The 27,066-nt window shown below is 37.1% G+C and overlaps 1 protein-coding gene across 3 annotated transcripts in view; it reads left to right on the forward strand.

Annotated features, from left to right (window-relative positions):
* The window catches only part of PIP4K2A (phosphatidylinositol-5-phosphate 4-kinase type 2 alpha), a 111,153-nt gene that overhangs the window by 65,724 nt on the left and 18,363 nt on the right, over positions 1–27,066 (forward strand). For all 3 annotated transcript variants that reach the window (XM_038163055.1, XM_038163060.1, XM_038163063.1), the window contains exons 4-6: positions 9,563–9,715; positions 21,499–21,645; positions 24,322–24,360. In XM_038163055.1, the coding sequence (XP_038018983.1) occupies positions 9,563–9,715; positions 21,499–21,645; positions 24,322–24,360 (339 nt within the window). The remainder of the gene's footprint in view (positions 1–9,562; positions 9,716–21,498; positions 21,646–24,321; positions 24,361–27,066) is intronic.

Here is a 27,066-nt window from a genome sequence, read left to right on the forward strand (position 1 = left end):
TGGGAAGCTGTGCCTGGGCCAGAGAAGCACTGTGACTTCTGCTGCAGAAGAACAGCCAGACCATGTGTACATCATCCTCCAGCAGCCATGAGCCACTGTCAGGCTTTTCCACTGACCTATGATTTCAGTCATCGCAGAGCATCATCTGTGCACTTGTTTTTGCCTATTTGTTCATGCAAAGCTTGCCCAGAGGCACTCTTAAATAGTCTGGGATGTGATCTGATTTGTCTTTAGGGTACGTTGAGCTTGTAAAGCTCATTTTAGTTTTCCACAGCTTTTGGATGAGATCACAGCACCAGAAACCGTTGTTTGCCTTTGTCCAGACGTCATGAAATGGGGAAGATTTAAATCAATGAGAAGCTGTTAAGCCAGTCAGTTTGAAAGATTACTGTTCTTCTAAAGCCCTGGATGCTTCACCACCAGAATTTTCCTATTGCCCTTTTTCTTTTTTTTAGGAAAAGGTCTGACTCAATGGGAATTTTTATTAGGATCCCTTTTAAAATTAGTTATAGAGAATATTTGTATTATATCCAACACATAGTTCATGTGTTCAAAGTTTCTAAAATACGATCTTGTCTGCTAAAGTAGCAGTTAGAAAACAATGACATTTACATTAGGCGTGCGAGAGATTAGAATGAGCTAATTAAATTGACCTTTAAATCTCTCCACCCTCTTGGAGACTGGGGCTAATCCTTGGCCTCCCACTGTGGAGATAAAAATTCATGCTGTGAACATTTTAAGCGAAGTGGGCAGAGAAGAAGAGCCTCACCAGCAGTTTGCCTTTGAAGAGGGGAGCAATTCTTTGCCAGTTATAAATATAGCTTGCAGTTATGATGTGAGATGGGAGACAAGTTCTTCCTGTACTTCAGTGGCTTTGCTCCGTGTGTTTTCTTCACAAAAATAGTTTCAATTAGATAAAATAGCTCCAAACAAGCTTAACTTGTAACTCTTAGAAATAATCAAAGCCTCTCTGCAAATTAGCTTAGTTTTGTTGATATCTGAGATTGAGTCAGATCATTATTGTTATTTAATTACAATGGGTTGCTATTTTTATTGACCAATGTGTAGGGTAAAAATTGACTTCTAAAGGATAAAGCATTAGATAGTGTTTTAGCTGGCTTCTAAGGACTCTTGAGGATACTTCTTACAAACTATTTGCTGTGCTATTTTGTGTCTTGGATTTTTAAAATGCTAATTATTGCAGAGCTTTATGATAAAAACCAAAAAAATTATATAAATAATGGATAATTAAATAACAGCCAAAATTTAATTGTCAACAAGCAATTGACATTTCATGTAGTGAAATCTTGCAGAGGATGCAAAATCCATTCAAATGTTGAAGCAGAATAAAGTCAAAGATTTTTTACAAAACGCACTTTGATCACCTGGCATTCTGAGCCTGTCCAAAGGAGATCCTGTTAATATGGTGAGATGAATACTTATATGATGAAAAAAGGAGCGCAGAACTACAGAGATGAGGGCTTTATTCAGGGAGGTGTTAGCTCTGAGAAGGAACAAGAGGTCAATGAGGATGAGAATTTAGCACTTCAGGTTAGGAGTGGCTGCACCCTAGGGTGGATAAATTAGAAGGCATAAAAATAAGATCCAGAAGAGTTCTAACTTCTTTTTGACATCTGTTTGTTTTATACCTGAAGCTAATACTACGTATAGTTTTGATGCTAGTAGTCTTTAAAAAAGGAAGTTGAAATGTGGATGTAGAAAAAACACCAGAAAAGTGTCAAAGGAACTTAAGGATGTAGAGAATGCCATTTGGTTGGGAGTGACAGAGTCTGACCTGCTGCACTTGCAAAAATTAGAGTTAAGAAGTAAGTCATGAGTATCTTTGCAGAAAAAGCATACTGGGTACTTCAGGAATAAATATGAATGACCAGAGAAGGAAGTAATTAAAGTTCAGAATTAAACTCACCTTTCCAGTAACACAAATGGCTAAATACTAAAAAACTGTTGTGGTGGATCTTGCTCTTTTGAAGATGGAAAAAATCAGGACTGCCTTTCTGGAATGTACCTAGTCCAAAAGTAGAGATTGGAGTTCAGTTTAGGAAGTGCTGGGTGAAATAGCTTCTGATGGAAGCAGTTCTGTTGGATTCTAGTTTATGAAATTTTGCTGAAATCTTTCCTGTGAATGTCAAAGAATTGTAAATCAGGTCAAAAAAAAAATCTATGGAAAAAAAAACCTTTTTCCTTCCCTGTTAGATATTTGTTGTAGGAAATAAAATTCTGTGCAGATTGCTGAGAGTTTGGGAAAGAAGAGAGAGTGAGTCTATAGTGAAATCAAACAACCTTTCAGGTAATTAGCTGAAGAATATCCTGGTTTTGGGTGAAATGATGACATGTAATTTAGGTGTGCTGATTAACTTTTTTTTTCTCAAGAACCTTCTGGGAAGTTAAGTGCTAGTAAATGGTGTAGCTTTCAGTAATCTATATTTAAAGCTTTTTCTTTTTTTTATTATTTTATCAGAAATTAATTATGTGTATGGGACAAATTGTTTGTGATTTGTAGCTTGTCAGCACTGAAGATTAAATGAATATTTCTAGTTGCCTGCTAGTCAGTGCAGTATGGGTGATTTTTTTTTTTAATATTCATTTATGTAAGGGCACTTAAGCTTGCAGACAGTGACTTGTCAGAGGGAAACTATTTGGGAAAGAGTGGAATGTATGGAGGAATTTATCTAGTAGAGGTATCTGTGAGTTTGGCATGTTAAATGTGTCTTCAGTTGTGTAAGTAATTACACAAGTAATTTAGTGTAGTCTTTAAGTGACCTCATGAAAGTATTCACACTTTAAAAGTACAAAACCTTTTCTTTCTCCTGAGACCAAAAAACCAGCAGGCACAAGATTAAAACTTCACAAATGAGAAGTGAATGGGGAATTGGCACACTCAGAGCAGGAGACTTGCAGTGAGTTGCTAAGTGAAGCTGTTAAGTGGAACAGGGTATGCGTGGCTGACAGATGTTTTAATTGTGCCAGAGATCCAAGGCATACTGTGGAAGAGTTGGAGAAGGCTGGGAGAATCTGAAGGGTACAGGGCAGTCTGACCCTTACTTCTTTGAATTTTGAGCTCACTAATACTATTGTATAAGCAGCTGATTTTTATTAACTTAATGGGGCTAATACCTCCAACGTTGTACAGCCAGAGACATGCTCTGCTGACTCCTGGCACGGTAGGGAGGAGCTGTGTCCTAGCAAAGTGATGGTACAAAGGTTGTTACAGCATCAAACCTGGGTCTCTTGGAGGGTAAGAGTTGGGCATTTTTTATGTTTCTTCGTTTTTTGAAGGATATCCTCCCTGTTCTGGCTTTGTGGCTCATAGATCTGCCTGTGCTAAGTGAGGAGTGGCTCATTTCCCATCTGTTCATATTCCACTTAGACTTCCCCTAATTAAGAAGCAGAGCCAGAGGGAATTCAATCTGGTATTTGCCATGATCTCTCTCTGTCTCTCCTTTCCCCCTCCCTCAACCCCGTTTATATTTTCCTTTTGGAAAAGGGAGATGCTTACGTTTCATTATTTATTTCCTCCCTAGTCCACTAGAGATGCCTCACTTAAGGAGATATTTCTGCCAGGGACCCCAGTGGGTCTCTCTTAACTGAATTCCCTGCTGGATTCAAGCAGAGGAAAAGGCCTACAACTGCTCTCTTTAGACAGGTTCAATCAGTTTTGCTTCTAAGGAATTTGTGCACAAATGTCTACAGTGCAGCTTATCTTTCTTACTTTTCATACAAGTCATCGCTGAAATTTATGTGTGTTCTGGCAAAAGCTATCTGGATCCCAGAAGCTACCATTTATATCTCAAAACTGCATTCAACAGTAAGAAGAGTCTATACAATGTGACCAATACTTGTCTGAACAACAGGGGAGTACAATTCAGATAAATGTGTATTTTCAGTCTGTCTAATGAGCATGACTGCATAACTTTCTTATTATTGTCTGCCTTAAGGTAGAGTTCTTAAAAACTTGACTTAAAAACTTGAACAAGATAACCCCAGAGCAAGTTAAACTTGTTAACTTATCTGGATATATCTAAAGTCTAACTTAAAAGTGAAATTTGATACCACATGTGGTGTTTCTGATATTTCTTACTAGTTAGAGGTTTTCTAATGTCTGTGCTTCAAAGTGGCTTAAGTGCAGGACCTTCTTGGCCATTTAGTGTCTTAACTTACAAAAGAAACATTTTCTAATGAAGAATCTCTTCAATTCCAAAACATGTACTATTAACTTAGTTAATATTAGTTAGTGTTTGTATTGTGTTAATGTTTGTAGTATTAATGTTAGTATTTGGCTCAGTGAGATGCCTTAACAGTCTGATTCCAACAGGTAAGTTAGCTTCATCTATATCAAAAGGGAAGAATCATAGTGGATTTAAAAAGCCATGTAGTTTCCTCTTTGAAGACCCTAAAATCTCCCAGTTTGATCCTTTCAGTGAAGCTGTTTCTTGATCTTACTTGTTAATGATAATTGGCCAGTGAAGTCAATTCTTGTTATCCCTCTACTTAAAGATTCATTGTTATCATCACCAGGCAACAGTAGATGTGTTTTACTGAAGACTGATTTTTATCTATAAACAAGTATGACTAGTATAGTTGAGAGATGGGGTATTTTGCAAGGTACCTGGAAGGTTTACTTGAGAAGGAATTTGAACTTTTCTCTATTCACAGAAGGAAGAATTAACCATTGCAAATCATCTACTGACAAAACTCAACTATGTATTTATCAACACAAGAAAGTGGCAATTACTAATAACCTGCACAATATTATATAATTAGATTTATTTTTTTCTGCTTTTTAAACCGCACTTATTTAACAAACTTGGGCAAGCATCAAAAGAAAACAGAAAATAGTAATATTCAAAGTGTCTTCTATGTTCTGCATGCTTTTAACGTTCAGAGTAACTACATTCTGTAAAATGTGCATTGCATTAAGAGAGCTATCATGAGAGTGGGGTGTTAGTAAAAATAAAGCCTCAAAGATGTTATTTAATTAAAGGCTTAAGAAGAGGTTGTTTTTTATTTAAACATGTTTAATGTTTAAACATTTGCTCTTAATTTATTAGTAGAGTCATTGTAGCGAGGGCACTTGGGTTATCTGTGCATGTGTGGAAAGATGCTGCTTAGCATAAAAGTGGTTGGTTTATTCTGACAAATTAATATGCATGTGGTAAAATGATAGCTATGTGCATTCTTAATTAATCTTGATATAGATAAATACTAATAAAATAACCATCTACTAAAAAATAAATGCATCACTATTTGTAATCCGTTAAAACATTAATAAAAAGTAACGTGCAGCTAAATAATTATCCAGAGATGTATTTTCTTGTTAGCAACATTTTTGGTATGATAGTTGTATTTGCAAATGGATTTTCATTACGGTTAGCAATCAGGCAGAATAAATTTTCATTAGGGGAAAAAGAAGCTACTGCTGGAAAAACAGGGATCTGTTTAGATGAAGGCAACCTCAGGCCATTTCTTCTTGTCCTTTTCCTTATTACCTGGGAGAACAGACTGACTCCCACCTGGCTGCACCCTCATTTCAGGCAGTTGTAGAGAGTGGTAAGGTCACCCTTGAGCCTCCTTTTCTCCAGGCTACGCATCCCCAGCTCCCTCTGTTTCTCCTCATTACATTTGTGCTCCAGACCCTTCCACAGCTCCACTGCCCTTCTCTGGACTCTCTCCAGCACCTCAATGTCCTTCCTGAATTGAGGAACCCAAAACTGGACACAGAACTCAAGGTGTGGTCTCAGCAGTTCAGGGTTGTGATCGCTGCCCTGGTCCTGCTGGCCACTCTGGTGCTAATCCAGGCCAGGATGCCCTTGGCCTCTTGGCCACCTGGGCACTCTCTGGCTCTCGTTCAGCTGCTGTTGAGCAGCACCCCCAGGACCTTTCCCCCCAGGCATCTTTCCAGCCCCTCTGGCCCAGGCTGTAGCTGCAGGGGTTGTTGTGACCCAAGGGCAGGAGCAGGCGCAGGCACTTGGCCTTGTTGAACCGCAGAGCTCTGGCCTCTCCCCATCAATGCAGCCTGTCCAGATCCCCCTGCAGAGCCTTGCTGCCCTCCGGCCAGCTCGGTGTGTCTGCAGACTGCCTGAGGGTGCCCTGGATCCCCTCATGTGGATCATTGCTGACGATATTGAACAGAGCTGTGCCAGCACTGAGCCCTGGGGAGCCCTGCTGGATGGAATTCCATTCAGCAGCAGCCTCTGGGCCCGGCCATGCCAACAGCTTCCTGCCATCCAACAGAGCACCCGGCCAAGGCGTGAGCAGCCAGTTCCTGCAGGAGATGCTGTGGGAAATGGTGGCAGAGGCTCTCCTGAAGTCCGGGTAGGCACATCCACAGCCTTTCACCCATCCACTAAGTGGGTCATCTTATATCATGGAAGACCTGCGTTTCACAAACCTGTGCTGGCTGGGCCTCATCCCCTGGCTGTCCTGCACATGTGATGGCACTCAAGGTGACTCTATAACCTTCCCTGGCACCAAGGTCAGACTGACAGACCTGACAAACCCAGGTTCTTCCTTCTGGATCTTCTTGTAGACGGGCATCACATTTTCTAATGGCCAGTCAACTAGCATCTCTTTTATACCAGGTACAACCCAGGCCTGTATTTCACTCAAATATGAAAATCTGTTTATGAAGGATATTAAAATATACCTTAAGAGTACTTGAAACTTTGAGTTCATGTACTTCACATTTTCCTTCTTCCCCTGCTTCACATGTTCAGTGGCCGACCAGCCAATACCCTCTTTTGCAACTTTTTATAGCTAAACAGCTTAAGTCTCCTGCCAGGTTAATTGCTTTCAAGGTTTATATTATATGATTATAGTCTGAAGACTAGTGTAAAAATACGTTCAGAATACTGTGGTTACTGCTTTATTGCAATAGTTAACCTCAGAGTAATGTACCCTTTTCTCATGGGAACAATAACAAGTAATTACTCAGTAGCCTTTATTATTACTAACTGAATTATAAGTGAATAACTTAGCAGTAGTTTAATTCATTACATACACTAATGGTTACCCATGCACTTATTTTTAAAATTAAAAGTAATTATTTCATTACATCATATTTTCAATTTGTGATGAAGGCAACTGAATTTGTACTTATTTTTTGATCTTAACTTCTCTTATCAGCTCTTCATCTTGAACTATTAAATATAGGCCTGGAAACAAAACCAATTTCTGACTGTAGAGCACAAAGGGTTTGTGCTCTACCACTACCTCCATAATTCAGTCTGAAAATTAATGGAGTACTGGTATCGAGTGCAGCTTTAAGAAAATTTCATCAGTTTATAATACTTGTTTCCTTGACTAGACTTCAGTACTTTAAAACTTCTCAGTAGTGAAGTGGTGGGAAATCAATTTCAACAGAAAAAATATGAAAACAGGCAAAGAAAAGTGCTGTAATACTTGAATTCTCTACAATCTTCACTAGTGTGTGAGGTGGTGGTGTATCAGGACATATATTTGTTAAAATTGACTGTCCAAAAGCCAATGTAGAGAAGGAACTGCAATGTCTGCAGTGGTGTCCCTAAAGCTCTCTTCTGATTAGTTGAGAAAAAATGTTGATTTATAAGCCCTAAAGAGGCACCCACATCCTTTCATTCATTACCGAGTAGAGAGGATAATAGAGAAAGATGTCACTTCTTATTATAGACATCAGTAATTATTCTGGTTTGTTGTACAAGTCTAGAAATATATAGAAAGAGGTGCAAAAGATTTATTTCTCCTACATGTCATAATTAAGGTCATCATTCTAATAAGCCCTTGTAGAGCTGTGTGCTTTTATGTGATTTACTGTTATTCCCACTACTCGTGAGTATTTCTGTTGAACTAGGTAACCTTGTGGGAAAATGGTTTTATTTCATGTTAAATAGATTTCAGAAAGCACCCCAGAGTTGGGATAAATTAAACAATGATTGGAGGCCTGTTGAAATCAATGGATCTCTAAAATACAGAAACTTAATTGTATGTGTTCAAGTGTCTTCTTAAACTGGGGGCTATAGTTACCCTAATTTCTTGGTTTAGGTTATTACCTCATAGTAATTACTGACCTTCTGTCACAGGGGTTGAATCTGCATGCCCAACTCCTGCTGGAGTCCATGAGCATGTAAACAGATTTACCAATGGTTAAAGGCCTCAAATAAAACATAGGTCCTACAAAACTAAGGTTGTGTGCATTTGGTACCTGAATGTGGTAGATGAAGTGCATTGGTAATTACTCTCTCAGAGCATCATTGCTCTTCTAGTGCAATTCTGTTTTGTGACTTAGTTCATGGTCACAACATGAACCACACAAACATTCCTTCTGTAACTTGGAGCTGAACTTCTGTTGTTTAGGAATCTGCAATGTTGCAGTTTTATATAACATTTTATTTAATTTATCTTTGAAAGTAAAATGGCTTTTCACCTAGCAGGGAGAACGTTATGCTATGCCAGTGTGGAAAGAAGGGAGGTATATTTCAATTTAACGAGAGCTCTTTGTGCAGCATGGTACAATGAGGAAGGATAGCAGGAGCTGGGGTTTTCTGCTACGAGTTGGGATATACCAGATGGTTACTGCAAGTTTGTTTCATAAACATAGAAGTGTTCCAGTAGTCTATTACCTTGTTTAACCTTTTCAGAGTATGTCCATATTTATCTTTGTTTTCTCATGGCTGTGTTTCTGCCGTTACTTTTTTTTTTTTTAGTGCAATTCAAGTATATAACAATTGGCATATGTTCTTATTGGTAAAGAAAGATGTTTCCAGGCAAAAAGTTGTTGTTATACTTAGTCTAATTTTTGGGGAGTTTGTTTTTATAAGTATAAAGAAATCTAACCTAGATACTACTTATTCTCTGAAAAAAGCAGAAGGCTTCTCTTGCTTCTGTTGAAGCACCTGTAATTTTAAACTTCACTCTAAAAATAGTCCTTAATCTCTCTTCTAAATGCTATACAATCTCTCTTCTAAATGCTATATGCTCATTAACTAATTTTCTCCTCTTGAGGCAGTATGGAGGTAGGCTTATTCTTCAAAAGGATGTATTGTACAATATTGTTTGCCTGGCTCTAGGTATCAAATAATTGGAATAGCTCTGGTACTAGAACTCAGATATGTAACTGTGGTCTTGGCTGTGTACCAGATCACACTGTCTCAGGAGCAAACCCTGCTAATGTTAAGTGAAACTATAGCTATGGATGAATGGTGTCTTTATAATTCTTGTGGTGTTAATGCAGTATTCCTTCTGGATTTTTAATTACTGTATGTTTTCTTCCCCAAAGCTGATAATATATGTGTACCAATGTCCAGTAAATTCTTATTAAATGTTGAGGATGAGTTTTGAACCACTGATGAGCAAAACCTTCCTCCTCAAACGTGCTTTTCTTCTCAGAATATTTTTGTCAAGATAATGTAGGCTATGAATATGTGCTTTTCAGAATTCAGCTTGGTGCAGATGTATTGAAAAATATTTTTAAGTAAGTGTAAATTGTTTATATGTGCTCTAAATAAAAGTTACATACTTCTGTCTGACTTAATGCTTTTTTTTTTTTTTGTTTTAAATCAATTGACAGAATTCATTGACAAGAAGTGCACCCCTTGCCAATGATTCCCAAGCACGCAGTGGTGCCCGCTTTCATACATCTTACGACAAAAGATATATCATCAAAACTATAACAAGTGAAGATGTAGCAGAAATGCACAACATACTCAAGAAGTACCATCAGGTAATAAATGAACTCTAACAAGGTGTGGGATGTCTTCTTAAATATTAGAATGCAAATTTTTTTTAGAGGCTTAAAAGTTTTAAATTAATGATTATGAAAAAAGTCACTTCAGACTTTTTCCCTTTTGCATCAGCAATTTACTGTATGTCTGTAACTCACAAGGATGGACTTTTCTAAATATCTGCACTAGTGTTTCATTAAAAAGAAATGTCTATGTTATAGAAGTAACTTGGAGGCTGTAAGGTCCTTTGCCTTACTAAAAAGATGGTCTTTCTTTTGGCGGATGGACTCCCATGCTTGAAGGCATTTTATTCTGGGCTTGCTTGAAGGTGTCTGTGTACATGTGTATGAGTGCTGCAGGTAACCTTCTCTTTCTGATCTGCTTAGCGAGTATTCTGTGTTTCACAACAGATTTCAAATATTAAAGTTGTGTTTTATTAGAAATTTAAAATATGATTAATGTAAAAATATATGGTTATGATTAAAAGATAAAATATATGGATATTATTAATATAAAAGTCCTACTATTAAAAAAATTGGTTTTGATTAATTTGAATTTTCATACATAACTGTAGAGTTAAAAGTGAGTGTGGCTGGCACAGGGGAGAGCAGCACCTGAGAACAAAAGGCTTTAATAAAATCAGTGCTAGTTTTCTTAGCCTTATATCTGTTTGAATAAGTTCTAAAGCTACAGAAGTCTGAAAAGCCTCTGAAAAATCACCTAAAATATGCTATGCCATAGGAAGGGGGTTTTGTCCCTCTTTCCATCTTCCTTCTCCTTTCTGTGGGTTGGAACTCCAGGTAAAGACTTAAGGACATTTGGGGTTGGGCTTTTTAATTGTTGTTTAGGTGGTTTATTTTTTGTTGTGCAATGCTGTTGTTTGTAGTAGATTTTTTTTTAATACGTTACTTTTGTAAAACCAGTTTTAACTTCTGAGGCGGGAAGCCAAAGCATTCTTTCAGGATACTTGCAACTGAAGGTATTGCCAGCCATCTTTGTAATCCTCAAAGGGAGATCTCTGAAGGCCTTCAGAGTCCAGGGTAACTTGGGAAGCCTTCAGGATGTTAGATGTGAACCGTTTTCTCTCTTCCAGTGGTGTTCCTCTGTTTAAATAACACATGGGACCATCATGTGTTTGTTTTAATGTGAATAAATATTACAATCAGAAGTTTTCTTAAGACATTCTCCTAATGACAGTTTTACCACAAAAAAATTTTAAACCTAATTTAAATCTAATTGCATTTTGGGATTATTTTTATGTGAGTTTTCCAACTTACTGTTTTAGTTTTCATCTGAAAGGGTTTGATCTGTGAAACTGTAGAGCAGAATTAAAGTTTTAGTCTGTTTCATATTTGGCATTAGAAGCTAGTATTAATGATACAGATTCTGAGACTTCATCCAGCTGAAAAGTAATTTTGCTTTTCAAAACAGTAACTTTGCTTTTCAAGAGTATCAATGAAGACAGTGATAACATTAATGAATTTAATAATTTGGAAACTTTTTCATTAATGCTTTCCAACATCCGGGTTCATATTAGGCTAGGTTACAAGGAATAGTGATCTGAAATTTATCTCTACCAGTCACCTAATTTTACTTTATATTGGTAAATCTTTAATATAAAATAGCTCTCTCTGATGCCTCCAAGAGATTCATAAAGATACAACTTGCATTTCTTTTTGTCTCTGAACATGAAAACACTGTACAAAACTAAATACAGAAGCACTCAAGTACAAAGTAAATAAAAGAGAATTTAATTATTGGCTTTTTTAATTTAAATAAATTCATTTCAGTGTCTTCAGCAATGTATTGAACAAGATCTAAATTAAATCCACTAGCTCTAATGACAGCTGACACAGTGTCCTCTGTGCTGCTGCTGAAAGTTGAATGCTCGGGATCACTAGATACAGCAGCTTGTCCTCCCATTTCTCTAGATGTTTTTCAGGCATGCAAAGGTTATCTTCACTTGCTTTTCAAAGTCTAATAAACCCATTGTCCTGGTGGAAAGGTATTATTATTCCCTTGACCAAGTTGCCCCACACAGATTGGCCTCAGCCAAATTGTCCCACACAGTTTGGCCTTCTGCCAGCTAACAGTGCAGTGCCAGATACCATCCACTGGCACTTGAGCCCATTAGTGGTGCCTGTTGTGGTTTTTACTTGGGCCAGCTTATTGTCTCTCAGATAATTCTGGGCAAGAATAAAGGTGTTAATTAAGATGAGTTAATATTCCTACTTAGGAGTTTAAATGTAAGCATCCTTTTTTTAAAGAGGGGAGCTTAATAACTTAGACGTGAGTTATTCCATTCCAGCTGGAACTGATGCCTGAGGACACTCCAAGACCTGTCTGTTTCACTGGTGTGGATGTAACTTTATGGTTCTGTAGGATGGCACAGTTGGAATAGAATAAGACTTTTCAGATGCTGCCCTGGTACTCTTGTAGAAATCTTTGTTAATAAAACAAGTTCTCATGAGTTTAGTTTTATTTTGGCGTAGTCTCTTCTGCCAATACAGGAATTATCAAGTTCCCTCTATTGATTTTCCTACTTTACTGTCCAATATCTTTCTTGATTGTTAATAATTGTACACTAGAGTGCCAAATATGGGATTTTTAGGGAGAAGTCTGCTTATTAGCTTTTCTCCACTTTCAGTTCTCTGATTGTCACAACACTCACCATATATGTGAAAATTCTTGGCCGAGTTGTGTTTCACAGCCTGAGTGTGATTGGGAATGGTTTGGAACTTCTAGTGGCATGCCCCTGCAGCATATCCTGTGCCAGTCTGCCCTGAGAGCAGAGCTGTATTTTAAAGATTCAGCCTTCTGAGAAAGGGAGTGTGTATACCCAGTTAGGTAGTACAGGGATCATCCTGGAAAGGACAGCCTTTTTCAAGTGCATGAAGTCTAGGGAAGTGGTTTGTGTGAATTTTAGGCTTTTTCTCCCTTGTTCCCCCCAAAGGAGATGAAGTTAGATCATCTGTCCATTAAGAACTGTGTCTTGTAAACCATTATCTTGCACCCTCTTTCAAGTGCCCAAGAAGGCAGTAATTATCTTCCACTTCTTCTGACATAGGTATGAGTGAAATTCGTGCCATTTATGACAGATGATCTCTTTCAGGTTCTGTTTTCTCCCGTCTGCAAATTCATTCCAGGTTCCTTTCCCTGTTTGAAGCTCTGAATGAGTTTCATTTAAACCATAATATTTACTCACCTGTTTCCTTATTGAGGCTAATAGCACAAGGCTGATAGAATCATTCTAGACCTTGAAAGTACCCCTGTCTTTGCTTAGGGACCAAACAAGCCTTGTCAAATATTTTCCATGACTGCTTGAACTGCTTAACAATAAATACCAGAGGAGACATCTATCTTAAAACAAAGAATGCTGGAGAGGGAGCCATCACGACGCACAAGTGTGAGACTCCATGTGTCCTTCATTCACCAAAATGGTTTTGATCTTGGCATTTGCAAAAAAGCTGTTGTTTTCATTGCACCTTTTTGAACTACAGAGCTACCAGTGAGGCATCTGGGAGTTTGTGTGGTTGGCAGAGAAATACAGTGCAGCAGCTTTTCCCATGAACCTCTAAAATCTAATTCCAGGTATCAGTTATTTTTTTGGAAAGTCACCAAAGGGTTAGATACGGACGTGTACACTGCCATTGGCAAGTAGAAATAAAGGTTATTTTGTCAGTAACTGGGCATCATGGAAATGTATAGTTCACAAGCCCATGCAGTTCTGTTAGTCCTTCCTCTCTCCATCTGTCTGAAGGTGTAATAACCTGTCTGTTCTTTGGAGCTCAGAGGAGCTGAGGTTGTAATTACACAGTCTCTGTATGTGGGAGTTTACAAAAAGAGCGGGAATAGTTCATAGCCTGTAGATACTTGTAAGTTTAAAAATCCCAAATCTAGACTGGTGTTTTTAAATCATCAAAGATGATATGATTGAAGATTCCAAGCCCGGGGCTACGTGCTAGAAATGTGTAAGTAACTGAAAATGAACTGGGTTTGAAGGAGTGTTAGGAGAAGTTATAGAAACAGCTTATATGTGTATATATAGTGATTCTGACTTAAAATTGTTGAATTGTAAATAATCTTTGCAATTGTAAATTATACTTGCTACTCAAAATCATGAGTTTTCAAAAATCGTGTGCTTCTAAAATTATTTACCCTATGATGCTTTTTTTTTAAGTGGCAGTCAGGCCCACAACCTCAGACAGATGGTGAACACTTCAGTCTAAACACTGACACTTTCTGTCAACTCATCAGATGAGTCTGACACTTTTAGTATTGAGTAGAAACACTAGAGATAATTATTTTCTTTTCCAAAGTTAAAAAAAAAAAAAAAAACACTGAGCAAAACAAACCATTAAGCAAACAGGAGGAATTATACTTTTCACCATGTTTAAAGCAGCAAAGACAAGACTAATAAAGACCATCATGCATGGATCAGCCTTCAATCTGTATTTGAAAGACAAAATAGCCTAGAGCTAGGTTTTGAAATGTTAGGCTAAATACAAATATATGGCCTGCTAGATTCTTATGCTGTGACTAGCCATCTAGCCAGTTTCTAACTACTGTAATAATTTTTGGTACATAGTTTGAAATACTGCTTTTAGTCACATTTATTGATAATTTGCTACCAGTTTGGACTGCTTGTATCATTGGTATTGTCAGTTATGACTAGAACTCCTCTCACCACTCTTTAGTGTTACTCAGCTGAATGTCATTTACTTATCAAATCCAGTAGAACCATTGATATGCTCAAATACTTTCAAGTATTAGGAAAACTACTGCTGTATGGGCTCACAGATGTAGTTGGACCATTTAAAATTGTGGAAGTTAATCAAGGATGTTTATGTTAAATAGTATTTGAGAGCAAAATCAAATATTCATTGGAAATACCTCCAAATCTAGTGCAATCATGTTTTAAACCTAGCCTCCTTACCCCAAGAACATAGACCAGAAAAATGAATTTAAACCCTATTGCTACTTTTGGCATTGTAAGGAAGAGTTCAGCATAGTCATCTGTGATAAGTGTGTTGTCAGAATTTCACCCTGTGTTTAAGGAAAGGGTAATACCCTGCTTCCTCCTCAAGGAAAACTTTCTATTTCATCATATATTCAAGTTATCTTTATATATATATATATATATATATATAATATTGTCCTGTGCAAAAAGTTCATGAATTTATATAAAATATATATTGTAGATATTACTGTATTTGTAGATATTTTCTAAAGTACAAATGTTATTTTCAAGGGCAGAAATCAGTAACAATTGAGTAAAATTCTGAAGGCAGATTCTATAGTATCTGAAATGTCAGAATCGAGACATTCTGCCCTTTCCAGTGGCATCAACTTGCTTTAAATCTTAAATTGGTGTAAAGGAGGAGTCCTTTGCTCTTTGAGAACAGATGATGGGCAGGTTAGAAATTTTTAAAAATAAAATGAAGCAATTTTAGTGTCTCTTTTAAACACTTTTTCTTCTTCCTTAAAATTACCTCAGAAGGGATGACTTCTCATTGCTGATACCCAAGTAACTTTAGTAAAGAAAAGAAAAGCCGTCTCAAAGCAGGTGAATGGGAGAGAATTGTTAGCATACAAACCTTCCAGCATAAAGCTCCTAAAAGGGACCAGAGTGCAGGTCTCTTCTAGGTTTTCTGTCAGCAGCTGTCCCTGCTGAAGGCACAGTTCTCTTCCCTGCACAGGTAATTGTATGCAGAACTGACACCTATTGCACTGCCTGTTTGTCTCCCTGGCAACCAGCAGAAATAGTGGATAGTGGTAAAGGAGAGGGACTGCCCATTTACCAGACACAGCAAACAGTGGAGTCATGGGGAAGGGAATGGGAAAAAAAGGAAAGAATAGAATGAGCAAAAAAGGGGAAATGACAGACGTAAACAGGCAGAAATAAAAGGCAAAACAAAAGCAGGAAAATACTTTCCTCAGCTGCTGGAGGGGAAAAAGTATGAAAGAAACAGGAAAGCAAACTAAAGGGAGGAAAATGTAGGCAATAAGGAGAAAATGGGAGAAATTGCACCAGTAGCAGTGTTCAGGGCTACACAGGAATCAAGGAACAGCAGTAGATTGTTGTATGCAGTATAGGAGAAAAATTTAAATTGTAAATAGATAAATATTGAAATAGATAAACATTATAGTAGGCTAAAAACAATTTTGTCAAAGAATTGATGACAACATAGACTGGAGAATAACCCAGAAAAGAAAGTGGGGACTGGGATTTTGCACTGGATGGGCTTGTCAAGCTGGTAGGTTGCTGAATCAGAGCTACATTAAAGTTTGTATCATCCTCCCTCCACATCAGTACTTGCACAGATTATCAGTGGCTTTCTCCCAACCCCCATCTCTGCTTTTGCTGCATGAGTTTCATTCATATATATTACAAAAAAGAAAAAAAGGTAAAAAGGCAAAGCAAGGCAGTGTGATGTAATGCTATTTAAACATAAACGTGAAGATGAGATGGAGGTCCTTGACTGTGTATGTCCTCAGATAGTAAGAGGTGAAGATTTCTGGGAGGTTTGCAAAGAAATGCAGTGAAAAAAGCCTTTCAGCAGTTCCGTGTGAGAATCCAGAGGCAGCACAGAACACAGCTTCTGTCCTGTGCTAAGATAACTGACTTAAAGCAGCTTTGATCTGAAAAAACAGGAGAGGCAGAAAAAGGAGACATGAGAATGTATGTGTTCTCATCCAGTCTGTGTTTCACCTGCATCCAACAGGCCCACTCTTCCTATAGAAGAGGTGACCCTAAAAATGGGAGACTCACTAGGGTGATTATCAGATGGAATTGCAGAGGGCTGATATGCAAAGGGGCCACACAGACTAGAATTGTAACAAAAAAAACCCACACTGAAAGTCTTCCCTGAAATACATTTCATAGGTAAATAACTACACAAAATGGCAGAATGGTCTTGTCTGCACTGGCTCTGTTGAGGCCTGAGTTTCACCAGGCAGGTGTTTTCTGTTGTTTTTTTTTAATATATAAAAGTTATTGATGTTGTGCACAGCACTTTTCAGAAGAGATCAATCCGCACAGTGAGTCGTAGCAATGTGAGGTATGATGTTCCTGGTAACAGATCTGCAGCCTAGATAATCACAGTGGTGGTAGCATTGAGATCACACTGCACTTAGAAGTAAAAATAACTGGCCATGTCTGAAACAATGCGAAGTGTAAGGCTGTGAATCACAAGGCTTGTATATAAAAACCTGTATATTTATTGATTATTTCTTTAAATGAAATTATTTTCTTACATGGCTTATTTGAAGAAAACAGCTTTGTATGCCTTGAAAATCTGAAACTTTCCGGTGTGTGCTGTAATTTGGCTAATTAGTCCTTGCAATATATCACATAAGTACCCAATACATAATAGTCTGTGAAATTATTAGGGTACAGGAAAATGGCAATAAATTGAATATTTATAACTGAACAAGTTTTCAGTCTTTTTCGGGGGGAGTGATTCCACATGTCAGTGCTTGTGCACAAAATGTGAATGCTTATACACAAAATTAGTGAAGGGTATTTCTGACTGCAGACAAGAGGATATAAAATAACAAGTTCAGCACAAAAATTACTATCAATGTCTAGGCCTGCACAATGTCCAAAATAGTTTTGAATAATTATGTAAGTTGCTTTTCAGTTTCTTTAGTGGTAGCATCCTGGTGAATGTATAGACTTGTCACATAATTCTGCTTGAATTATCAAATGCTTGTCCTAATCATGATACCAAAATTTGTGAAAATTATATATAAAGGGGTAACAGAGAATGAGCCTGTTGTGTATTTCTGAATTAATGTTTGCCAAATAGGGCTGTGAGCAATAGGAATGCTGACTTTTCACGTAGAATGTAGATAGATATAATTCAGGATTTAATCTGCACTGATGTCAAATCATTCCACAGATGAACTCCAAGTGGAGAAGGAGAAATGGTAGAAACAGAAATTTTATTCTGTGTTTTTCCAAAAAGAGCCAAAAGTAGTATAACTTCTTTGCCAATAAATGGTATGCATTATATTATCTTTTTATGTATCTGATACCTTACTAGCATTGCCATGGGGAAGCAAGAAGCTAGTTAGATTGGTAAAGTTTTATTCTTAGCTAAGGCATCTTGAAGCTGTTTATATTTTTATAAATTTATGAATATATATATTAAATGTAAGTTAATTTATACAAAAATTAATGAGAAAATAGGCTCATAAAGAATTTCTAACTAATTTTCAACCTGAAGCATGGGGTTCAAGAGAGTCTGGAAATTTCCTTATTTGAAATATGCTGCACAGCTGATGAAACGTGTCAATGTGCTGATGTTACTTTACTGTGTTAATAATAATATTGTCCTCGTGCTGTGCACAAACATGAAAATTGTCTGAATTAACAAAAAAATTATGGGGTGTTTATTACAACACTCATTTAAAAAAATGATTTTGTTGCTGCATATAAAGACTTGTAAATGTATTAGCTGAGTATTAGTTTTATTTAGCAAGTCTGCTTAGTAGAATTGTTTTAATGTTCTTTTTAGAAAAAATTAAGGGAGTGAAGGTCTTTTTCTGTCACTGAAATTTAGCAGTCCTGTTAAGCATGTACTGGCTTATTTTCTAGGCTCACTTTTTTTCCAGCTGTGAGTGGGAAACTTCAGGAAATCATTCCTAAAAAGCACCTTGAGGTGACTAAATTGCTACTTCCTTTATATCAAGATGGACAAATTGAAAATCTGCCAACCACAGTCACCAGTGCAAGTCCTGCTGGACTCCCACCCAAACAGATGACACGTTTTGCCTCCTCTGTGATGCAGATATGGGGGATTGATAGTTGCAAAGGTAGGAAGCTCTAGACCAACCTTGTAGACGCTGAAAGCAAGTGGCATTCCTCCCTCTTTCCTTTGTCTCCCCATCAGGATAAGAAATACTGCCATAGGAAACACTGAAATAATTGTAGAGGCTTTTCTTTCAGTTGCAATGGCATGAGTGTCCACAGTCAGCTGCAGATAGGAAACAACGGTGCAGTCCCTGGTCTGCTTTGAGAGGGAGAGTCTGCTTTGAGTCTGGGAGAGCACAGCCATGTCCCTTTTTATCAAGAGGAGCAATACTTGCAGAGCTTCTCATGCCTTGTGTTCCATGCTGGTAACCCTGCCCTTTCAGAAGTCTTTGTTTGCACACTAAGATAATGAAACAACAGTGCTGGCAAATGGCAAACCCTAACCTACAAACAGGACTGAAGCAACTCTCACTAGTGGCCTTTTTGTCCTCATTGCATAGTACAGAGCAGTTTAGGAGGGGGTTGTATACTGCTAACCAGGTTATTTATTTTATGATGTTACAGTGGGTATGGTGCTCGTGCTCTGCTAATGGCATTGCCGTTTTACGGATGGGTACACTTGGGACCAGAAAGGTTAAAATTGGAGTGTTAGCAGTAGCTAGGGTTGAAGAGACAGTTTAAGTGTCAGTACTGTGACAGTCACAGCTGAGAGGAAGGGCATGGGGTTACAAGTTTGGTACTCAAGATGCCTAGCTGGCATTCCTTCACATGGCACAAACTCTGTATGATTTCAGGTAAAGGTTCTGCATCTCAGATGCCCATATGGAAAATTGGAACAATAGTGGTTATTTTAATTCCAGTTCTTTTAGAAGCCATAAGATTAGAAATGGCTAGATCTATTAAAGAGTTGAGTAGCTAGAAATTCTGTGACACTAAATTCTTGTTGAAAGCTAGATTCATTTTCATCTTGTAGAACATAATCATCTTAAAGTAGAAGTCAGTTAATAAATGTTTCTATAGGAGCAAACCTTCTTACTTTATAGAAAGCTTTAAAAAAGTATTTACCTTTAGAATATAGGCCAAGTACTTAATGTTTAGTAAAAAATAATCAATGCATTTTTGCTAGTATGGATTAGTACTTTTATGATTGGATCTTTAACAGAAAGGATGGTCAGAATAGGTTGTGTATCCTGTAATGTGTTATAACTGTTTTGTGATGTTGTTAACAGCCCTATGACTCTGAAAATCCTCCAAACTGAGAACTTCAGTTTAAAACTTCAGTATTTTTTAAATACAGAAATCCTCTCAGGTGCAAAGTGATCGATCTTCGTGCACTGCTCGTGACTGACCTTGGCCTTTTACTGCCAAACTTCTGTTTGTGTTTTGAGACATACAATCATACTCCTTTCCTAAGATTCTGATTTATATTCACTGAGTCTGTGCAGCGCCTTAAGATAATTTGCCTATTCATAGGCAGTTGTAACTTAAAAGTGCTTTGCTGTGAAGTGGCGCAACTACATTGGTGACTTTGTTCTGTGCTTCAGGGCTTGAACCTCCAGTACAGCTCCAGGGCAGGCAGAAAGCAGAGTTACAGCCCAGAATGTGCCAGCAAGATTTAACAGGGCTCATGAGTCAGTCAAAATTGGGTTCAACTGGCAGTCAACAATTTCCATATTTGTTGATCATTTCCTTTGTTTCTTGGTGGACAGGATTGTTTTCAGGAGTCTTAAGTCAGTTTTTATTTTGCCAGTGAAAAGGTCTGTCTGTGATATGTGCAGATTGCAGTACAAAGTTAGTGAGAAGAATTCCTTAAAATTAGCAGAGGAGCCCAAAATTGTAAAATCTCCCGGGTTTCAAGAGCTTTCTTACAGTATCTGTTACCAAATACTACCTGCCTTTGTTAAATGTTTGAAATGGCTTATTCAGTTAACTTGTTTTAAATTCTTCTAACATCTGTGTTTCTGATAACTGGGTCACTTTGGCACAAAGAGCAGCAGCTTCAGTACACAATTAATGTTTGAAAGCTGGCTGTTGGTTAGATTTCATGTTTCGTGTTTGGGCCTTGGGTTTTTACATTTTCTCCAAGTCCCTGTTTGAGACTTGGTACAAACAGAAAGAGGAAAGCTGACAAGTCCTTGCTGGTTTGCATCATTGTGGCCTAACTTTTCCTTAGTTCCACAAGATATATAAGTGAATGTTTCTGAGTAGGATTAATACAGTATGGGCATTTTTATTCTGGGAATAAAAATTCATCCTTCAATAGTTCTCATCATCAGTGTATGTCTGCTTTTTCTGCTTCCTCCAGTGGTCTTTCTAATAGAACAATTACTTGTAATGCAGGTGATTAGGAAAAAAAAAAAAAAAAGACAGGTTGCTGGTGACAAATTTTTTCAATGTTAACAGCCCATTTGTAATGGATAATGGTGACCTTAAGGAAATATAAGGATTCATAAATAAAAAAATACAGGGAATTTGCACTTCATTGCTCAGCTCTATTGACCCCAAAATGCAACCACCACATAGGAACTAACCGAAAGTTGGTGATAATAAATTATACCCCTTGCTGGTGACAGCACCATGAGTGTTCATCATAATAAACAAACACTGAGAATGGAGAAACATACAATTTAAATATGGTGTAGGCCAACACGGTATGGGTTACAGCAGTGTGATGTTCAAAAAAATACTTGGGTATTGACATAACTACCAAATATATGCTGTCTGCTTAGGTTTGCTTTTTGTGTTAACATAAAAGGTCTGTCCAATGGAGTCTCCTCTTTCTAGGGGAGTGTCTGTGGAAGTTGAGAGTTATAAGTTAAGCAGTTTATGATTTTAATTTTTAAACACTGGCCTAAAAAGCAGAATAACTTCCTCATGAGGGGGTTTATTTTTGCATAATTTTTGAAGGTTTGTTGCCACACAAATATTCAGAAAAAAAATTTGTTTCTTGGTATTTTATATCTAAAAATATGTTTATGTAATATATGTCAATCCTAATTTCTGTTTTTTCTTTTCATTCTGCAGTTTATTGTGGAGTGTCATGGGAATACACTTCTTCCCCAGTTTTTGGGCATGTACCGGCTTACTGTTGATGGAGTTGAAGTATATATGGTTGTTACAAGAAATGTGTTCAGCCATCGTTTATCTGTTTATAGAAAATATGATTTAAAGGTGAGAAATAACTGCTGGTTAAATAACTGACAAAGGAGCTGAAAATCTTTACTATAAATGTTAGATTATGCTGATGCTTGAATATTGCTCAGCATTTTAATTAATTTTAAATTGTGTTCTGCAAGAGCCAGCATAACTTATTTCATTCTACACATAGGTTTAGCAAAACTGAAGGGTGGTTTTATAGACATTATAGAAATGTATCTGTTTTGTGCATTTTTAAGAGCAGTAATTTAGCCAGATATGTTTGCTAAATGTTGCTAGTGGTTAAAGGTAAAACTCTTCACACTAGTACAATAATAATTCTGCTTCTTATAGGTTTTTATGAACATTATGGAAAGCCACAGTTGATTCTGCATTTATAAAACAACTAAATAGAATCATTTCAATAAATGCTGCTGACAAAGTAAACCTATGGCAAAAGTACACCTATGGCAAAAGCTTAATAATTTATCCAATACTTAAAAAATAATTCAAGTGAAAAGGAGAAGAGAGTCTTTGAAAAACCAAAACATCTGCTTTTGTCATAAGATCTGTTTCCGTTTTGTTTCAGAAGCTTTATCTATAAGCTCATTGTAATTTTGACAGTAGTTAATATACAGGGCTTACAACAAATACCCAAAATGTAGTCTTAGTCTTTCTACCCAAGGGATGGTATTTTAATTTCCTCTGTAAAATATCCCCTTAGAAACCTACTTCTTTCTAATACATTTAATTTCTATGTGCTGAACCACTAAGTGCATCTGCAAGCTTGCTTTAAGATGTTCATTTATCATTCCGTATTAGGAGATTTGTAATGCTATGTAGTGCACCATCCTTTCCTACTGTCAAGTCTCCTTAGTGATTGCTTAGATAGTTGACCGAACTTGATTTATAAGAACTGATTTCCTGATTGTCAACAATTTACTTTCTGATATTCAGTATTATTGGCAGCAGTTGTTAGCAGAGAAAGTTTGGGTTTTTTTAATTTGAGAGAACTGTGATTTAGAGCATCATAATGTACAGATGCATTAAAAAGGGCATGAAAGCACAACAGAAGGAAACAGTAATTATATACACTATGTTCTTAACATTGGTGTCAACAGCTCTTTATGTTAGTTACCTCTGTGAATGCTTCTGTAGTCTATTCAATTTGTCCAGCTGGACAGCATTGCTTTAATTTCTCATGCAATTCAAATTTAACATCAATATCATATTCCTCAAAACAAACCCCTTCACTGAACAGATTTATAGTGACACTGAATTTATTATAAATGTCTTTTTCTTGATATTCTTTGCTATGTCATCTGCAGTTGTAGATTCAGAGTCCTTTTTTGTACATGAATATTTTTGACACCGGCTTAGAACTCACTTTGCAGCACAAATCTCCACCTCTGTAGATACAAGAAAAAAAGACCAAAAATCAGCACAGGATTTCAAGGGTATTTTTTTGGCCATGGATGCATTTTGTTAAAATTATTTCAATGTAATTTTTTTACCAAATGTCAAATTTGACATCCTCCCTACTTTTTACTATTGTGAATCTTTTTTTCTTTTCCTTCAGTTTGGTTTTCAGTTGATTTTTTTTTTTCTGGCCAAATAATCTGTTGGAGCACAGAATACAATACAAAAGGTGTCTTCTAAGTAAACTGAAATGTTAGGCTTTTACCAGGCTTTATTATCAGTTAAGAATAATTCAATGAAATCCCTGCTTCTAGGCCATACATAATAACTAAGAGATATTGTCCTGTATATCTTTTCTCTCCATCACTTCTGAGTTTTCTAAGTTTCTTTCCATAAACAGAATAAAACATGCTGTAAAAGGGTGTGGTTGGGGATCCTCACATTCGTTAAATTAGTAGGACTCCACTCCAGCACTTCTTTACACAATGCACACCCCTTAACAAACAGCAGAGCTAATTTACCCATCTTTCAATGTCCAGTTACCATATTTGTGGTTACTGTTTCTTGCAGTGCTGTTACATGATAAACATGTGCTAGGTATTTAAAGGTGGGGTCCTGCTCCAAGAAATTTTTAAGGAAATATATTCAGTCCTTTTTTTTGTCAGCTCCAGGTTATTCAGAAAGCACCATGTTGCTCACTAGTTTTAATCTAAAAATGAATTTAAAAAGAAAATCCAAAATGTCTTTTGCAAGCACTGAAAGTCTTGTGAATCCACAGTTGGTCTCTTCTCTTCTTTTTCCTTCATGTTGCTGTGATATGCATTGTTCTTGTTTGTACTTTATGATCTTTTAACTACTTTTTGTGTTAATATTGTGTGACATCCTTTTCAAATGTGTGTTACAAATTTCCAGACAGTTATACAGAATAGGCTAGTCCATAGCCATACAGCTAAATTGGCACAAAAAAAAAAAAAAGATGAGAAGTCTGCCCAGCAAACTGAACTTCCAGCATGATACACTCAAAATGAGGTTGAAAGATGAGGAAAAGCTCCAAGGAGGACAATAGAAGTAAAGTGTTTGAGGATTTAATCCATCTTTCTTCTTCATGATGCATCTTCTTCACATGATTGTAGTAGTTCAGCAGTCCTGGACATTCTACTTACCATATCACCTTTCTTTAAAACATTTCTCAAGTTCAAAAGGATACAGTTCATCCCCTTTTTGACCTGTTATAACATTTTCAAATTAGTTTCTGACATATGCACATTTTTAGATCCATTTTTTCTGTTTCAGGGCTCTACTGTGGCTCGAGAAGCCAGTGACAAAGAAAAGGTATGGTGCATTTCTGTTTCTTTTTCAATTAATTAACCTTCTAGCCAGACTCAGAACAAGCATAACCAGTGCTATTCTGACCCTTTCCTTTTTTTCTGCCATATTCTTCCCTCTTGAGTTCTACCTTATCCCTCCTTTATCTGTCCTCTATTTCCTGCAGACCTTTGAACATTGGTTTGCAAAGGTGTTGTCATTTCAGAGGTAAGTGAGCCAATCCTCTACCTCCTCCTTTTCCTTTTCTCTTCTCTTAGTTTCTTCAGGGCCTGCCCTGTGCTAGGAAAACATCAGAACTTTGTTCCCTTCTCTCCTGCTTCATCTTCTTTCTCTTCCTATTTAATACTGAGATTTATGAATACTCCGTGTCAGTTAATGGAATTATGTGATGGGACACCACTTCTAAACTGAGTGCAAGGATGAACCAAATCTTGAGTTATGAGAACCCTTGGGTATGTAAAGGTCATACAAATGAGCAAGTGACTGACAGACTTAGGTGTACACGTAGCTGTAATGAAAGCCTCCCTCAAATTCTGGGCTAAAATTCTGTTCTGAACAGAAATAGATTGCTTTATTTTTCTTCGCCTCCAACTTCAGTTCTTTTGGAAAATTTAATGTTCTCAGTTTTTCTTTGTGGTTTTAGCGAAATAGCCAGATGGCATTTTAGGAGAGGTTTCTCTGGAGATTCTACAGATAATTGGAAGTGTAACATAGTCTCCATCATCTGAGACTTCTTAGATCTAAAATTTGGGCAAGGTCTAACAACCCATGGCCCTTGTTTTCTTAATTTGTCCAAGCACATTCCTCCTGAATTAGCATGAGGTCATTCAAGAGTTCACTTAAGAGACTTGATTTTCTGTTGTCCTCAAATTCCATTCAGATAATTTGTTTTTCTCCTAAGCAGTAGTTGTGCCATGCCTGCCTCGCTGAGTCTTCTACAGATCACACAACTGCACTAAAGGAGTAAGGGACATGCAGTAGCTGTCAGTTCTTGCTGCATGAAAAACATTGTGCCAGGTTTTTCCACCTTTCCTAAGGCATGATGGAACACTTAAAATTCTTCTTAGCATTAGGCAGTACCACAGCCCCACCTGCAAGCTGCAGTTACCATTCCCAGCAATAGCTCTCTTCTGCTGAACCAGGCCCTCAAGATCTTGTCTTGAATGGTCTCCTTTCTTTCTTTTGTCATCTGTTTTTGTTCTTGTTTAGTGGCAACTGTAGTGTTTTTAATGTGTAGGGAGTAACCCTTCAGTGTCTTAGAAACAATACCTAATGTCATTGAAAACTTCTGCTGTACTATTCAAATAATTTGATAGAAAGGATGAGGACAAATGATTTGGGTGGGACTGCTTCAGGTTGCAACATTAATGCTTAAATTAAATTTTAAAATGTTATGTGTAGTCAGCTATACAGGAGCTGATACTATAGAGATGTTTAGCAAAGTAGTTTTGAGCAATTTCTGGAATATGCCTCGTAATAATAAATTAATAATAGTACACATACATGTATATTGTAGTTAATGCATTGAGTACATATATTGTCATTAATGCATTGAGTGAGAACCTTAAAGAAACAATGCCTTAATTTTGCCCCTGTGTAAGTTCATGGCAGAATGACTATTGAATTTGCTTATAGATAAATTGAAACAAATTTATGTAGTTTTATGTAACTGCATAAAACAATTATTCTGTAAATTTAATATTAAATCATAACTTCCATAAGGCAGATAACAAAAATTCTGATCAACTTCACATCTAGAACATTCTCTTTGATTTTGAGTACTTCCCTGAAAACAATGCATAAATGCCTCATCCCCCTAATTCTTATTCTGCTGTTTTAATGGTTTGATTTCTTGGGGATGGAACTGCATAAAGGCTATTGATGTTGTAAGCAGACAGTCTGAGGCTTTCGAAGCAGCTTTCTGTCACTCATCATTCCCCTCAAACTCCGGTGCAATGCAGCAGGGAAGTGACAAGCTTGCATTCAGAAAAAAGATTTCTAAGAAAGGAAATTATTGGGTGGGCTTCTATATTGATAGAGGGAACTATGTTTTACACTTTGAGACTCTTAGGGATTCGAACAAGGCAGAATTAGTATTTTGCTTATTACATGGGTTTTATTTAGGTTTTGGAGTCTACTGTTTGATTTGAAAGGGCCAGAATACATTTTGCCTGTGCACTGCAGATGTTCAGAAGATTTGTCATCACTATGATCTGAATCTCCTGCAGTAGGCATGACAACAGATTTACTCAGACTACTCAAATCTAACACACAGCTTTTAGGTTTAGATAAAAACATACATTTGTATGAATAGACAAGGAAAGTTCGGTTCTGAAACTCTGAGCAGTGCTAAAGAGCTGCTGTCACAAGAGGTATCTCTGCACATTCCAGGGCCTGAGGACTCTGTTGACCTGAATATGTAGATGATCCATTATTCCTGAGTGGCAAGTGGAGCCCTGTAGCTTGGTTTTTTACTTCCATTTTCTCTTAAATAGATGTCAGTGTTTCAAACTTTTTGTTGTCATCCGTGGGAATCTCAAATCAATCTTAAGATTTGGAAACAACTGGAAAGACTTGACTTGAAGGGGATGGGGGAGGCATTTTAGCAAATTCTCTAAAGAGATTTTGGCATCTCCTATCATAGAAAAAAATTGCCTGTAGGGATTAAACAGAACCAGACAATCTGAAAACCTGAGCTGGTGTAGTAAATTA

The sequence above is a fragment of the Motacilla alba genome, chromosome 2, assembly GCF_015832195.1.
Source record: "Motacilla alba alba isolate MOTALB_02 chromosome 2, Motacilla_alba_V1.0_pri, whole genome shotgun sequence".
NCBI classification, from domain to species: domain Eukaryota; kingdom Metazoa; phylum Chordata; class Aves; order Passeriformes; family Motacillidae; genus Motacilla; species Motacilla alba.